The 15360-nt window shown below is 49.3% G+C and overlaps 1 protein-coding gene across 2 annotated transcripts in view; it reads right to left on the reverse strand.

Annotated features, from left to right (window-relative positions):
• The window catches only part of PRICKLE2 (prickle planar cell polarity protein 2), a 109069-nt gene that overhangs the window by 25870 nt on the left and 67839 nt on the right, over positions 1–15360 (reverse strand). For both annotated transcript variants that reach the window (XM_055709715.1, XM_005432559.3), the window contains one exon: positions 5303–5486. In XM_055709715.1, coding sequence (XP_055565690.1) covers positions 5303–5486 — 184 coding nt within the window. The remainder of the gene's footprint in view (positions 1–5302; positions 5487–15360) is intronic.

Here is a 15360-nt window from a genome sequence, read left to right on the forward strand (position 1 = left end):
TTGTTTCCACGGCCCACCAAAGGAAGCCAATTCCCTGCCTGATAGTAAAATTGTTCAAGGATTAAATAATTTTAACAGCTTCCATCAGCTCACCACGATCAGGCAAACACCCCAGGATACGGACACGGAGCAAAAGCCCAGACGCATGGTTTTGCTACGGCTTTTTTTTTTTGCAGCACAGCATGCACTCACACCTCCTCCATCCGCTCTGCTCCAGGGCAGAGGGAACAGCTCCAGGATCTCTGAACCTGTCCCAGCCGCCCCTAAGTCACACAGCACTGGCATCGCACACAGAAAAAAGCATTTTGTGTGCGGGATTGCTACTCCATCCAGCTGGGAAGCATTGGGCACGGTTCGATGCCTGGAGGCTGGATTTAGACTGTTCCAACCTTGAAATAAGAGCCGCTAACTGCCAGGCTATTTAGATACCCAAAGAGTTCACTGGGGAGGTGATGGACTTAGCGCTACCTCAAAGTGAAACCGGAGAGCTTTTAAAAATGTGCTGAAATGCAGCTTTGGGGTAAAATACTACAGCATGCATGTGTGCAAGGGGGCAGAGCGAGAGGCAGCCGCAGCTTCTAGCTGGTGTATGTGAGTTGCAGCTCCTCTTCAGCACCCTCAGCCTCCCCAGCGCTGGGCTCTGCTCTCAGGATCAGGATCTACCAAGGAAGGTAGAGCTCATCATGGGGCTTCTGCCCTTCCTCTACCTGGCTGTAAATTAGCTTATCTGCTTCCCGTTACTGCACAGGCTTGGGGCACAGGGTTGCTTTGGTCTCTCTTGTTCCTTCCTTGCTGCATGCAAGACTTTAGTCTCTGGAGGAGCGAAAGAGTTTGCTGAACTTACAGGGCTGAGAAAGGACGAGAAAGTAAAATGCACTTGACCGTGACACATAGGCACAAATGAGGCACACATCCCCCAGAGACAACTTTGCCCTGATAATGGACTTTCTACCACACCGAGGTGGTGAAAATGGGTATCTTTAGGTAAGGTGTAAATGCATGTTCAGTGTAGGCTCATCTCTGCTCTCCTTTCCTCACTTTGTGACCTGAACAGCAACTGTTGAAGCTTGCAGGTTTTATAACTCGGGCCCTTGCTATAGGTCTTGCAAAAGATCCAGAACAGGAATCAACACGTACGTTAGCCCCTGTGTAAATTCCCCGTGACAGCTACAAGTTTCACACTACACTGCAAAGCTCTTGGGGTCCAAGCTCTAATGGCTACCTTAGAAGAAAAATGGTCCCCTGAACCTTCATGGTACTAACTATAGCTCAGATGAGATTTTAATAACTTTTTAAGGGACTCAATCAAAGCAACTTTGCAGACAGCAAGAGGGAATTAAGTTCTTGCGGCACATACAAGGGTCTTGAATGTTGGCATGCTGGAGCCATACAGAAAGCCGCACCGCAGCTGAAGTAGAGCTCCATCTTTTGTTTAACTGGAAATCTGTGCCCATAACCAGCTGCTCCTATTATTGAGACACAATAAAGACAGAAATACTCAAAAATCCCTTGTATTCAGAAATCCAAGCTGGCATGTTATAACCCCTTTGGATTTCTCCAAACCACAGGCCCAAGGAATTCCAAGACTGAACATTCACATGTATTTACACATGCCTTGCCTAAAAATGTGAAAAACACATCATAAAAGAACTTATTTTTAAGCATCTGCCCTCAAACTTATGTCAGTGCAAGGAGGATCAGCTGTCGGACTGCCAGCCCCAGCAGACAAACTGGCTCCCAAAATTGCCTTCCCCCGTTTTTGCAGCCAGACCCAGTCTGGGATTTTGCTTTGCTGAGGACACGTCTCTGTTGGTGCCTGCCCATTTCAGGACTTTCACACTTACTTTTTTATCGGACCATCGAACAGCAGCAGGAAAAAAAAATAAAAAATTCTCCAAGCCCATATCCCAAGCTTCTGTCTCGCCTCCCATACAGCCACCTCTCCCATTCCCATCTGCATCCGTACCTTACAGAAGAGAAGTCCCTCTTCTGCCATAAGACAACTTCTCATTCAAGTCCAATCCAAGCAGGATCAGAGCCCACAGGAGCCTCTTGGCCATCCTGCGTAGGTGACGGCTATTGCAAGAAACCATGTTTTCTAATCACGTTGTAATTTATGGAGCTCAGCCTTGGGTTTTTACCCGTCGCTCTCCCTGTTGGCAGGTTGCCGCTGAGCCTTACACCTCTGATGGTTTGAAACCTCTTCCAATTTCCTGCCTGAATGCATTTGGAGCCAGTTTATAACTGTGTTCTTGTGCCAAAGCTGGAGCTTGAATAACTGCTCTTCCTCATCTAATGCATAGGGAATGATCACAACCCTTCGATTTGTGAGGCTGAACAAACCAAGCTCTTCTAGCCTCTTCAACGAAATAACATTTCCAGTCTCCTTCCAGTTTATAACCTTCTTTCTTGAGCAGAGATGTCATAATTTTTAGCCAGCTTTCCAGATGGATTTTTACCACACCTTATGCAGTGGTATTATAACATTTTTTTATATTACTACCTTCATCCCTGTGTTATAAACGTATTTAGAAATATATAATATTTATGGCTGTTGCGTAAAGCACTTTGTACTCCTGTACGCTGATGAGCCATAATATACGGGATAACTTTCAGCTCCACTCTTCAATGCAATGTCTGGATCGTTAGCTGTGAACACCAGGCCAACGCTTTTTTTCTCTTCAATAGTGGGTGTTAAGTAACCAACACGATTTTCACATGGTTGACACGTACCACAGATCAGCTGATGCCTGCATTAGCATCCAGGAATCCAGTGAGACCTTGTAGGTTTGAGTTGATTCCCCTCTAGATTATACTTAATAATTCAAGCTACGGATTGAAGGGACTCTCCAAATTCTGCAATGACCTGTGGAAACTGCCAAGAACCGATGTCATGTTTGTTGGCCAACCTCAGCCGCCTGAAATCCTGTAAATTGCTGCGTTGAGTGAGACGTGAGCACTGTCTCCCAAGAATAGCGAGGTAGGAAGGCTGTCGTCCAAGTATAATAAAAAAATTGCATTAGTCTTTCAGGGGACCACTTACCTCCCCAGCTCGTATGCTGCGTAGAGATTTTAATAAAGTAGAATATTGCAGAAAAAAGTTGTTTCGTTTCATCTGTTTCATGTCAAAGAAATATGACAGTGAAACAGCAGAAGGCAGAGAAAAATTCACTGCTTGCAAATCTGTATTTCCAGCCCAGCCTGACAGCAGTGTCCTCAGCCGGAGCGGAGCCCACCAGCTGCTCCGCAGCAGACATGAGCCTTTCAGAGGCTGCACATCACGCACGCACACCCGACTCATCGACCAGAAAGCCACAAGTCTGTCTGCAGCCTTGCACGGCTCCAGCAAGTTGCTGCAGAGGGACCCCCTACCCCCATGGGAAGCAAACGGCACCCTCCTGCCCCGCGGGCACTGGTAACTCCCGGAGAAATTCAGGGTGCTGCTCTTCACCCAGAGACAAGCCCCAGCCCTGCACTGTGGCTCTTTCACAGCCCAGAGAAGTCACACCTTGCTTTTGTCTCCTTAGTGGCTCATCTGACGGGGCAGGTCCCCAAAGGGCTGGCGGGTGAGCTACGCTGGAAGGATTTCAGTGCCTGTCTGTGGCTGCTTACGCTGCTCCTCATCTCCATGGTGATCAGAGGCAGGTCTGAAGTGGCAAATCTGCTAAAAGGCCCAGCAACGCTGACAGAGGGGTGTGATTAGAAAGCGGGTGTTTGTATCGGGGGCACCGTGGCAAGAAACAGATGCCAGAAGAACCTAAAAGTACATTAACCTGGGTAATGCATGAGATGTCAGTACCTGCTGCTAGAGCTAACGGACTTTAACTTTCTCCTTACACTCTAAACTCCCTGATGGCACGCTATTTCTTAAAAAGCACCTGAAGGATCAAAGAAGCATCCAGGTCTTCTGGAATATGTCACCACCATGCTGGAAGTGGGTTTCAATTGCTGTCCAGGCCATGCTGTACTCACCAGAAACCACGTCTAACTGGTCATGTGCCACCTGTCACTAAATACCTGTATTTCCACTCAGAGCTACAGGGGCATGGGGTACCTCAGGCTCCAGAAGCTACCAATGCGCCTGGACAGAAGATGGTGCTGAGAGCAGGTGGCATCAGCTTGGCCATGGTCCTCCAACTGGACTCCCAAAACCCAACTGGTTCATGTCCCCACAGCATGAAGGAACCACAAAGCTACCTCAGGACCGTCTGTACCTCTCCATACACCATGTCTTGTACCTCCTGGGAGGCACCAAGGCAGCCTCTGACAGAAGGAAGGTGACAGAAAACAAGACCACTGCCTGATTTGCACAACTGGATGGCACCAAACGAAACACACAGTGCTACGGAGTTTCAAGCAAGCACTAAGCAAGGTTTGTAAAGACAAGAAGAAAAAAAACCCAAACACCACCACCAAACAACTGGATTTTCTCTAATCAGACAGATAATATTTACAGCCTACGGGTGGTGCCAAAATATTTCAGGAAATGCCTAAGCCCACGTGAATAAAAGCTCAGGAAAACACAATATTTAAGGACAGCAACTAAAACACTGAGAATGAAAGCTTTCCACCCTCTCCCAGCCTCCTTACACAGTTTAAAATGATTGCCATAGCAATTATCAGGGCTAAGCTCATTTTGCAATCTCCACTGTGAATTAAGTTCTGAGTCGAACATGTAAAAGATCAGCATAAAACCCAAATGAATCACGTAAACTGCAAGGAGCAGAAATCAATGCACACTCCACACAGACAGCATGCTGAGGTCTAATCCATCCCGTTCAGTTCCTGTACCCAGAGGCTTGAACTTCATTTGAGCCATTCCTCCTGGTAAGGCACAAACATCATGCTTAAAAAACCCAGCCCCAACGACTGTGGCCCATTTTTCAGAGTAATCTACCAGCTTTGCCTGCCTGCCCCAGGCTTACTGCAGAGCAGAGTGCTCCAGGAGGGCAGGACATGAGTCCTGCTGGAGTCCCATCACTTTTTTTCCCCATGAAACAGCAGTAGGCACGTCTGCATCTGTTCCCTTGCACCATCACAACAAATCCCATCCTGGAAGTATTTTGTTTCCCTCCCTCAATTACCAATCACATCTCCAGACACAGAAAACCACAAGTTCTGCAAGGATCGCATCTCTGTTTTGTTTCAATTGTGCGTTCAGACCAGACCTGGCTCTATAGTGCACCCAGAAACAGCCACATGCAACAAGCACTCACACCCCTAGAAGAAAAATCAGGGCAACTATTTCAAAAAAGTATATTAAAACAATTTATTTCAGGTCACTCGGTGGTGTTGTCCTTACCTGCTCAGGCTTCAGGCCGGGGGGGACCCATGCGTACTCCTCCAAGGCACAGCCCGAGTCATCGTCAGAAGTTGAATTCCTCTGGAAGTCAAACATGAGCTTCGTGACGGTCTTCTCCATCTCCAGAGGCATAACTGTTACGATGTGCTCTTCCTGGGAGCACTTACAGTGAAGGCAAATCTTCCTGCAAGGGGAGCAGAGAGGAAAAAGAGCAGATGCCCCGGTGAGTTGCACTTTAAATAAGAAAGCAAAGCAATTCCTGCCAGTTGCTGGCCTGCAGATACTAAACTCAACCTTTTTTATGCACAGGCATTTTCTAACACAGGATTTGCCTCTCTTACAAGGACGAAATGAAAGTCCATATTTGCTGTAACAACACTTGGCACTCAAGCTGAGTCAGACTGCCCGATGTTTGGGGATATGTAATTGCTCGTCCCTTTACTGCACTGCATGGAGTATTTCCAGGGGCCAGCACAGGCAAGGGCCACACACCCGCCTGGTGCAGATCGGCGTGCCAGCCGGTAATTGCCGAGCAGTTACTGAATTTAGGACAGCTGAGTACTTGGCTAATATAGAAAATGGTGGATTGACTTGAAAACTGTGAATGACAAGTCCCTTTCACATGCTGATAGCATAGATTTGCTTATTAAAGTAGCATAAAAATTGATTATAGTCTGAACATATAAAGCTAAATTAAATTAAGGGAGGCTACAAAAACCACAGTCACACTACAACAGTATCTTAACTATCCAGCTTGACGGCACACACTGCAGCTCAGCGGCACACCAGCTCGCATGCTGCCCAAGACACAGACAGGGGCAGGGAAAGCACAAGAACTGAAAAAAACAGCCCACAGGTTGCAATTTAACAGCCGTTAGCTTAATTCACTGCAAACATCACTTCTTATCACTTCTTTTAAGCGTCTGTTCCTGCAGCCGGTGGTCTGTGGGAGATTTTCTCCATGTGCTTGAACCTGAGCATTTATCCGCAGGGCTGCTAGGACATCGCAACCCTTCACCAGGGGTAACAGCGAAGGACTAACCTGGCTGAAAACATCCCCCAGCCCCATAAAAAAGGTTAAAGAGAATGCTGGTAAAGTGGCTTCTTTTTCTGAAAATGCAATGTTCTTCCAAATATGGGTCAATGGTATGTATTTAAAATTAACCACACAGGATTCTGAATTAATTTGTGCTAATGAAATGCCACTGATTTCTGAGGAACGAGATACGGCTTCACTTGGGCAGCAGAAGGGGGACATCTCAGAAATAAGGTACCACACAAAAAGCAAGGGAATAGTTGCCGTTGCCATTGCAGGTTTCTCTGCTATAAGGTAAAGCACAGAAATTCACTTTCCTTCTTTTTCACCACTGTGTACAAGCCAGCTAAGCATACCAGCGCTCAGATCCAGATTTGAGTCTGAATTTCCATTTGTCCATTACAGCACAAGAATTGCACTCCAGCAAAAGTCAAGAGGCTCCGTTAAGTCAAGCCAGGGAGATTTGCCAGATTTTCCCATTTCCTGCCTTTCATCAGATCTAAACCACACAGCAACCCCCACGCACCCCAGCGTCTGGTTTGCGTCCAGTCGGAGAGTCTCAGTATTGCCTCTGGCTGTTACCTTAAAAAATAATCAAGGCAGAATTTCATGTGAATACTTTAATTAATCAGCTACCGTGGAAGGGCGCTCTGCCTCAGCAAAACCGCTAGTTTCTTTGCCGTTTCCATCTCACTTCATGATATGATTACAAGCAGCTCAACATGCAACGAGATGCTAAGAATACTTAATAGCTCCAGAGCCCCCCACTCGGTGTTGGAGATAGCCATTCTAACGGAGTTTAGGACTTCTTGGTCAAATTTTAATTTTCAGGGTAACAATCACAAGCTACAAAGGGAGACAAACCCAGTGGTCCATGCTCAGATAGCAGCAATGCTGGGAGCACAGGCATTGTGATGGGGAAAAAGCCAACCCGCACGTTTCTGCCCTCCTCCCCGCACCAAACGCATCCCCTCCGGGAGATGCAATACAGCAAGAGAGCATCAGAGGTCCTGGCTTTTAATAAATTAGATAAATCATGTCATCATAAGGACTTTAAATAACAATGCTGAAGAGTTAATAGGTGAGATGTATGATCAATTAGAACCCAGAAGTCAATCCAAACAACCGCCATCCCACAGTTCACACCACGTACAGCCAGGAGTGCGAGGACCAGCTCAGGAAGCTGATTTATCCCCACCCTGCACTCCTGCCCCATCCCAGGCAAGTGGGTACTGCCAGCAAGTGGCTTCTCCTGGTCAGAAAAGCAAAGGAGGAAAAGGAGACAGGTGGCCTGTCTACTCAGCAATGTCCCCAGGCCAGGACAACAGGCTCTGTAAAAACTTTGCACCATTAAAAACTGAGCATCTCCAGTCATGGGGTTTCTGTCACCTCCCAGGACAAACTGTATGAACTTTAAGATCTTGCCCCTGAGGTATTCAGTTCTCTTCCCTTCCTCTCATTAAAAGCAGAAGATTAACAGCTTTAATTACAATTATTTTCTTTACATTAGGCTATGTTGTTTCATGGGAACAATACTCAGTGTCCTGGGAGTGTCTTTCCACTTCTATGATAATAGTTTCCATGACTTCTTCACATAGGTCTCACTTACTCAACTTTATTTTATCATCTTCCAGCTCGCTATAATTAAAAATAATTCCCTGTAGTAAAAACTTAATATGATAATGTACATTTCAAATGTGAGATGAAATTGAAAAAGCAGTATCCCCCCACCACACTCAAAGCAGAGTGGCACTAAGTGAGACAATGCATGTGCCAGTGCTCGACGGCACGCATGATGACCAGAGCACCAACGTGCCATGGACGCCGGTGCTGCGGCAGAGAGCTGGTGGGTGTTGGAGAGGAGCAGGCCATGGCCAACAGCCCGCTCAGCTGATGAGGTTTGTTACTCATTAACGTGGGAAGAGTGGTGGAGCCTGGAGATGCTCAGCACATCGGGGTGCCACATACCTTGCCATATAAAGGATGCCACAGCTCAGGTGGAGTGGCATGTCCTGCAAAGGGAAACCCATTAGGCTTGGCTCTGGCCAGACACAAGCCTCACCTAACCACCACCAAAGCCTCATCAACAATGACTTGGGGGCAGAAAAGATCTTTGCACAGCAGTTAGCAGGGCTCACTGAAAGAGCTTTAAACTAGATGTGAAAGGGAAAAGGGATAAAACCAGGCTTGCTAGAGCCACCTGGGGGTGGCATGCCACTGCTTGAGGGACAGTGTGCTACTGAAGGTCCTCTGGTCTGCTGTCTCAGTGGAGGTAGGGGATGGAGATCCATGCAGCAGCAAAGGTGCAAGGGTTAGTGATACGTTAGAAATCATGGAAGTGCCTGAGAATGGTCATGTAGGAATTAGGGCTTCTGTCCCCCAAAAGGTGGGGGGGATCAACAGCCCAACTGGAGTGCATCTACCTCAATGCACGCATCATAAGCAACAAACAAGAGGAGCTGGAAACCGTTGTACAGCAAGAGAACTATGACATAGTTGCCATTGTGGAAATGTGGAAAGACAAGCCAGTGGGATAGACCACCAGTCTGGCTGAACAGAGAGCTTTGGCTTGAACTCAGGAAAAAAAGGAGAGTTCATGACCTTTGGAAGAAGGGCCAGGCAGCTCTGGAGGGCTACAAGAAATGTCATGAGGTTATGCAGGGACAAAACCAGAAGGGTCAAAGCCCAACTAGAAATTAATCTGGCTACTGCCATAAAAGATGTTTCTATAAACACATTAGCAACAAAAGGAGGGCTAAGAAGAATCTCCATCCTTTGTTGTATCTGAGGGGGAAACATCGTGACAAAGGGTGAGGAAAAGGCTGAGTACCCAGCCCCCTGAGCTGGGAGACAGGGATGGGGAGCAGAATGATGCCCCCATAATACAAGGGGAAACGGTCAGTGACCTGCGCTGCTGTTCCACTTAGATACCCACAAGTCTATGGGGCTGGATGGGACCCACCCAAGGATGCTGAGGGAGCTGGTGGAAGTGCTCACCAAGACACTTTCAATCATTTATCAGCAGTCCTGGCTAACTGGGGAGGTCCCAGTTGACGGGAGGTCAGAAAGTGCAACAGACACCTACAAGAAGGGCCAGAAGGAGGATCTGGGGAACTACAGACCTGTCAGTCTGACCTCAGCGCTGGGGAAGGTATGGAGCAGATCATCTTGAGTGCCATCACACGGCACGTACAGGACAGCCAGGTGACCAGGCCCAGTCAGTGTGTGTTTATGAAAGGCAGATTCTGCTTGATTAACTTGATCTCCTTCTATGACAAGGTGACCTGCTTAGTGGAAGAGGGAAGGGCTATGGATATTGCCTACCTAGATACTGGTAAAACCTTTGATGCTGTTTCTCACAGCCTTCTCCCAGAGAAACTGGCTGCTCGTGGCTTGGAAGCGTGTACTCTGTGCTGGATAAAAAACTGGCTGGATGGCCAAGCCCCATGAGTGGTGGTGAGTGGAGTTACATCCAGCTGGCAGCCGATCCCAAGTGGTGTTCCCCAGGGCTCTGTACTGAGGCCAGTCCTGTTTAATCGCTTTATCAATGATCTGGATGAGGGTATCAAGTGCACGTTTGCAGATGACACCGAGCTGGGCAGCAGCGCTGCGCTGCCTGAGGGCAGGAGGCTCTGCAGAGGGATCTGGACAAGCTGGACTGATGGGCCAAGGCCAGTTGTATGAGGTTCAACAAGGCTGAGTGCTGGGTCCTGCACTTGGGTCACAACAACCCCATGCAGCGCTGCAGGCTTGGGGAAGAGGCTGGGAAGGTGCCTGGTGGGAAAGGACCTGGGGGTACTGATTGACAGCAGCTGAACATGAGCCAGCAGTGTGCCCAGGTGGCCAACAGCATCCTGGCTTGTATCCGAACCAGCGTGGCCAGCAGGATCAGGGCAGTGATCGTCCCCCTGTACTTGTCACTGGTGAGGCTTCACCTTGGATGTTGTATTCAGGAGGGAGATCGAGATGCTGGGGAATGTCCAAAGAGGGACAACGAAGCTGGTGAAGGGTCTGGAGCACAAGTCTCATGAGGAGCGGCTGAGCGAGCTAGGGGTGTTCAGCCTGGAGAAAAGGAGGCTCAGGGGGGACCTTATCACTCTCTGCAACTGCCTGAAAGGAGGCTGTAGCGAGGTGGGTCAGTCTCTTCTCCCAAGTAAGAAGCAATAGGACAAGATGAAATGAACTCAAGTTGCACCAGGGGAGGTTTAGATTGGATATCAGGAAAAATTTCTTCACCGAAAGGTCTGTCAAGCACTGGAACACACTGTCCAGGGAAGCGGTTGAGTCACCATCCCTGGAGGTGTTTAAAAGCCATGTAGGTGTGGCACCTAGGGACATGGTTTGGTGGTGGAGTTGGCAGTGCTCGGTTAACAGTTGGACTCAATCATCTTAAAGGTCTTTTCCAATTTGAATGATTCTATTAGCTCTGCTGCCTGCGCTGCCAAGGAGCCCCACACAACTTGAGAGGAGTGCAGGCAAGTTTTGTTTTTAAGCAAGAAGAAACTAAAGCCAACTCTCTGGAAATCCTGTCTTCATTCCTGAGCCCTTCTATCTTGCTCTCGTCCCAGAGGAGGATCCACAGGCTCATCTCAGGGAAGCACCTGCCCTGCTGATTAAGAGAGGTCTCCAGCACTGGGGAGGACACAGGGTTGGAGATATTTCCGTGCCTGGGCTAAAGGCTGGGGACACCCTGGAGCATCACATGACTCTGGAAGCTGAGGGCTGGCGAGGAGAAATCCAGTGATGTTGTGTTTCCCAACGAAGCAAGGAATACTGACAGCATGACCAGCTTCGGGCACAGAGGGTAAATAAAGGAGCTGTTACGCAGCTGTAGCTGTGGACTGGGAGGAAAGAAGGGCCCGAGCTGGCCAGCAGCTGTGCTGCTGCGGGAGGCACGGGCTGGGGAGCACCCAGTAGGGCTGCTCGGCACGGAGCTGCGCACGGAGCTGTGCACGGAGCTGCCCTGCAGCGGGGCCAGGACGGCGGGAAGCAGATGGGGAGAAAAAGAACATTTCCTGGTGTCAGATTTAGCTGGAAGTGAGCCTGCCTTGAATTGACTTCACATGGTACGAAGCAACAACGGCTCAGAAACAGATTGAAAAATTTGTTCTACTCAAGGCCAGTGCTCCATGTGATGAAGTTACAAGATGGATGTATTTCATTTTGCAACGGCTGCTTTTCCACGGTGCTCTTGGCATGGTGGCCAGTCATCTCCTCAGAGGAGGCTCTAACCCCCACCCCCAGTAACATCCCCACCCATCCACCAGTGCAGGGAGACAGTGCAAACCAGAGCCACCATGCCACACCAGAGCTCTTCTGTTTGGGTGAAAGGAGGCACACAAGGGGAATCTGAAGGAAACAGGGCCCAACACACCAAGCAGAGAACCTGGCTCCTGAGTCTCCCTCTTGCTCGGGATGCAGATGCACGCTTCCAGGTCCGCCTACGTACAGCTCGACAGGAGCCAAACTGACCCGTGAGGTCTCTGGGCCAAGGCAGTCTCTTGTTGTACGCTGCGGTTAGCAAAGCACAGCCTCTGCCATTGCTGGAGCACCCCACAGCCCTTTCATCATAGCAGTGGCACCGACGAGTTAAACCACGCTGAGAGCCCAAGTGCTGTGCGAGAGGCTCTAAAGACAGCCGCGAGCGTGGCCCCAGCCTTCTGAAGAGAGACGAGGTCTTCCTGCTGTGAAAAAACAGCAATAACTGCAACCTGGAAAAGCACAAGCAGAGCTAAAAAGCCAGGGAAGAGGGACGGGGGTCAGCCTGAAGCCAAGGTAAAGTGGGTCTTTGCAAATGGTCTGTAGCTCCAGCAAAGGAGCCGGCCAGGCTGGCTGCTCCCAGCACGCAGCCTGCCTGTGTGGGGGTCTGGGGTGGCACAGGCAGGACCGGACTCCCCTGGGGTGGTGAGGGCAGCAGATCCCTGCCTGCGGCAGAAGCTCCTGGCTGCTTCTGCTCTGCTCTTCCAGCCGCGGCTGCTGGTGTGGCCGGGTGGGCACGCGGGACCGGGTGCAGCAACCACCACCAAAGCAAAGCCTGCCCAGGCTGGGCACTGCCCGCATCTTAAGAAAGGGCAGCGCAAGAGTCCAACCCCTCCTGGCAACAGGAAGAATAAAGGCAGAGTTTAAAATCATGGCAGAAATGTTAAAATTCCTCTCGGACAAAGAAGGAACTTGACAACCAGCCCTTATCACCCCCTGGCGCTGCTTATCTCTGCTTCTCACTTGTTTCTTCCGAGATGGAAATAACTGGGCTGTATCAGGGAGCAGCTCCATCGCCAGACAATGCGAGAAGGAATGCCACGGCCCATGCCAGGCCATGCGATGCCTCTGCTGCGCTCCGTAATAAAGGATTTGCATACATTTGTGCACACATTAACATGCAAGATTTGGAATCCCTCAAAAAGCAACTGTCTGCTCAGCTCAGACGGGGAGTGTAAACGCAAAGGGGCAATTCCCTTCCTGCTTGGCTTAAGACGTATAAGGCAGCCTGATTTTTTCTCAGCATCGTGCCATCATTCTGATTGCAACGAGGCTTTTAGGTCAGTCATCAGTCAGTAACTCACAAGATTTCTTGGAAACGGGACAGGCTGTGGATTTGGGGCAGCTCATATGACCCTGGAGTCTCTTAACAAGGGTGTCTTAATATCCCTGACTGTTATCTCATCCCCTCATTTGACAGCTAATGAGGCATCTTTCCACCCTGAGCGAGCTCCAGCTACACAGACCCATTTCTCCAGACCCCACAGGCAGGATAAACATTCATCTACACTGAAAAATTAACAGTCTCTCACTGCCATAGAGAGAGCCCAGCAGCTCTTCCCCACTCTGGGCGCTGCTCTCCTGTTTCATAGATGGGGAAGCTGAGGCACGGGAGCACCCACAGGCAGCACCCAGCCGTGGCTTCCCCACCGAATCTCTGAATATCAGCTTCATCAGAGGAGCCCCAGGCTTCTGTGCTCAAAACAGACAGCTGGAGCCGAAGCTCAGCCTCCTTCTCCAACTTTAACACTGTATTTTGAACCAACCGCTCCTGGTAGCCCCAGACAGCTGCTGCCCATGGCCCCATGGCCCTCAGCGACAAAGCAGCATCCCTCTGGACAAAACATTTCTGTGACTTCACAGCTCTTCCAGTCACTTCAGCTGGAAAAAAAAACTATCAGTGGCAATGAACTGCAAAGACTTCATGCTACCTGGGTTGAAAAGGAAGCTTAGTGAAAGCTTTTATCAGCCCAGCCGGGGTGCAGGAGGCTAACGGAGGTGAATTAGACACAGGCATGTACAATAGCAGCAATTCAAAGTCTGAGGACAAGGTGCCCTTGATGGCTGGCAAAGACAGCCAAGGGAGGGCAGTGCTCACTTCACCCAAGATACTGTAGGAACAGTTGGCTTAAAAGATCAACATCAGGTGGTAGCAACAGAGCAGGTAGCAGAGTAACGCCAGAAAACCAAGGAAATGATAAATCATCCAGCAACCAAACTACTCCGACTGATGCAACTCCCCCAGATCTCAGTGGCCACAGGGGAGCACGTGCAGCTGTGCATCTCCAGAAAGGTCTGCAGTGGGTGAGGGAACACAGAGCATGGAAGAGCTGCAAGCCAGACTCTTCTCCATCTTCCCCATCCATCTTCCCTTCTCTACCTGCTTGATTTGCTCAAGGCAAGTCAGATTTTCAGTGTTGCTTTATTTTTAATCCCCTCTGACCTCCGCAGTGCCAAGAGCAGCAGTTGCGAAGGTATCCAGGGTGGCGTTGAAGCTTTTATTACAAACCCTGTTTCTGCTCCTGGAAAAATTCTCCTTTCTGGCTAAAGTTGTCCATGCTCAGTCTCAGGCTGGAGACTAATTTTATTTTTAAGACTCTGTAAAAATCCTTTACCATTGCAAAAGTTATTCTTGCTTAATTAAGAAGAAGAAGAAAAAAAAGAACTATCCCCAGTATTGCCAGCTGCAGCCAAATACGAGCAAAGGCAGTCTCTAAGGATTTTCCAGTTGGTCTGCCTTCATGGTGAATCAGGACCGTCAATTTGAGAAGCGGGTGGAACATCTGCCTGTGGGTCCCCACTGCCCTGTCCCCAAACCACTGCTTCCCAGCAGCACAGCCCTGGGCAGCCCCCAGGGTGCTTCCAGATCTGCTGTCCATGGTCTAAGGCACCACGTAGCAGACAGCCATCAGTGCAGAAGGCTGTGCTCCTCCCAGATGGGACCAAGAAATTAGGACAAAACATGACACAACATACAAATCCCCAAATTCCTCACCTGGGCTGTCTTGCTGCCCTCTCAGGCAAACAAGGAACCAGGACCACAGCCCAAAACCGTGGCCAGACCTCTCAGCAATGCCCCAGGATGAATTCAAACACGACCAACCTTTCCAGCCTGTGGCTAAATCACACTGGGGGAGCTGGGGTGCACCACAGGTTATTTTGGGAAGCCCAGGTGCACCCTAGCACTCTGCAGTGACCACAGGTCCCCAGCTGGTTTCCATTTCTCCTTGTGAGCTGGGTAAGAGCCCCAGGGTGTTTAAACAGCCTCCTGACCTGAACCACACTGTCAGACTGCTCCCGTGAGCTGCAACCCCTGACACAGACCATGAAAACTCTGATGCATAAAAATGAGATGGTTAAATTACGGGATATTAATAACTCAACAGTTCTCAGAGGAACTCTGTGTTTGGAGCTCTCAAGATATTTTGCAGAAGACGCAATTACTTTTTTTTTTTTTTTTTTGTAATAGAGGTTAGGCAGAGGTAGGCAAAGTGCTATACCCATGTAAGCTGCAGATCGAGCAAGGGGGAAGAGGAAAAATCAGGTGCCGTGAGCCCCAGCCTGTTGCCCAGCCATGCGACCAGGAGAAAAGGTGTCCAACAGGCTGCTCTGTCACATCCAAGGTGATGGAGACAGCCTGCCAGCTCACAGGCTGACCACTCGTCTCAGCATATTTATGTTGGGTTGGCTCTTTTACCCCCCTTAAAGGCCCACCTCTTAGCCTACAGAAACAATTACAACCACGTATTTTTCCCCGGTCACC

Source organism: Falco cherrug, chromosome 4, assembly GCF_023634085.1.
Source record: "Falco cherrug isolate bFalChe1 chromosome 4, bFalChe1.pri, whole genome shotgun sequence".
NCBI classification, from domain to species: Eukaryota; Metazoa; Chordata; class Aves; order Falconiformes; family Falconidae; genus Falco; species Falco cherrug.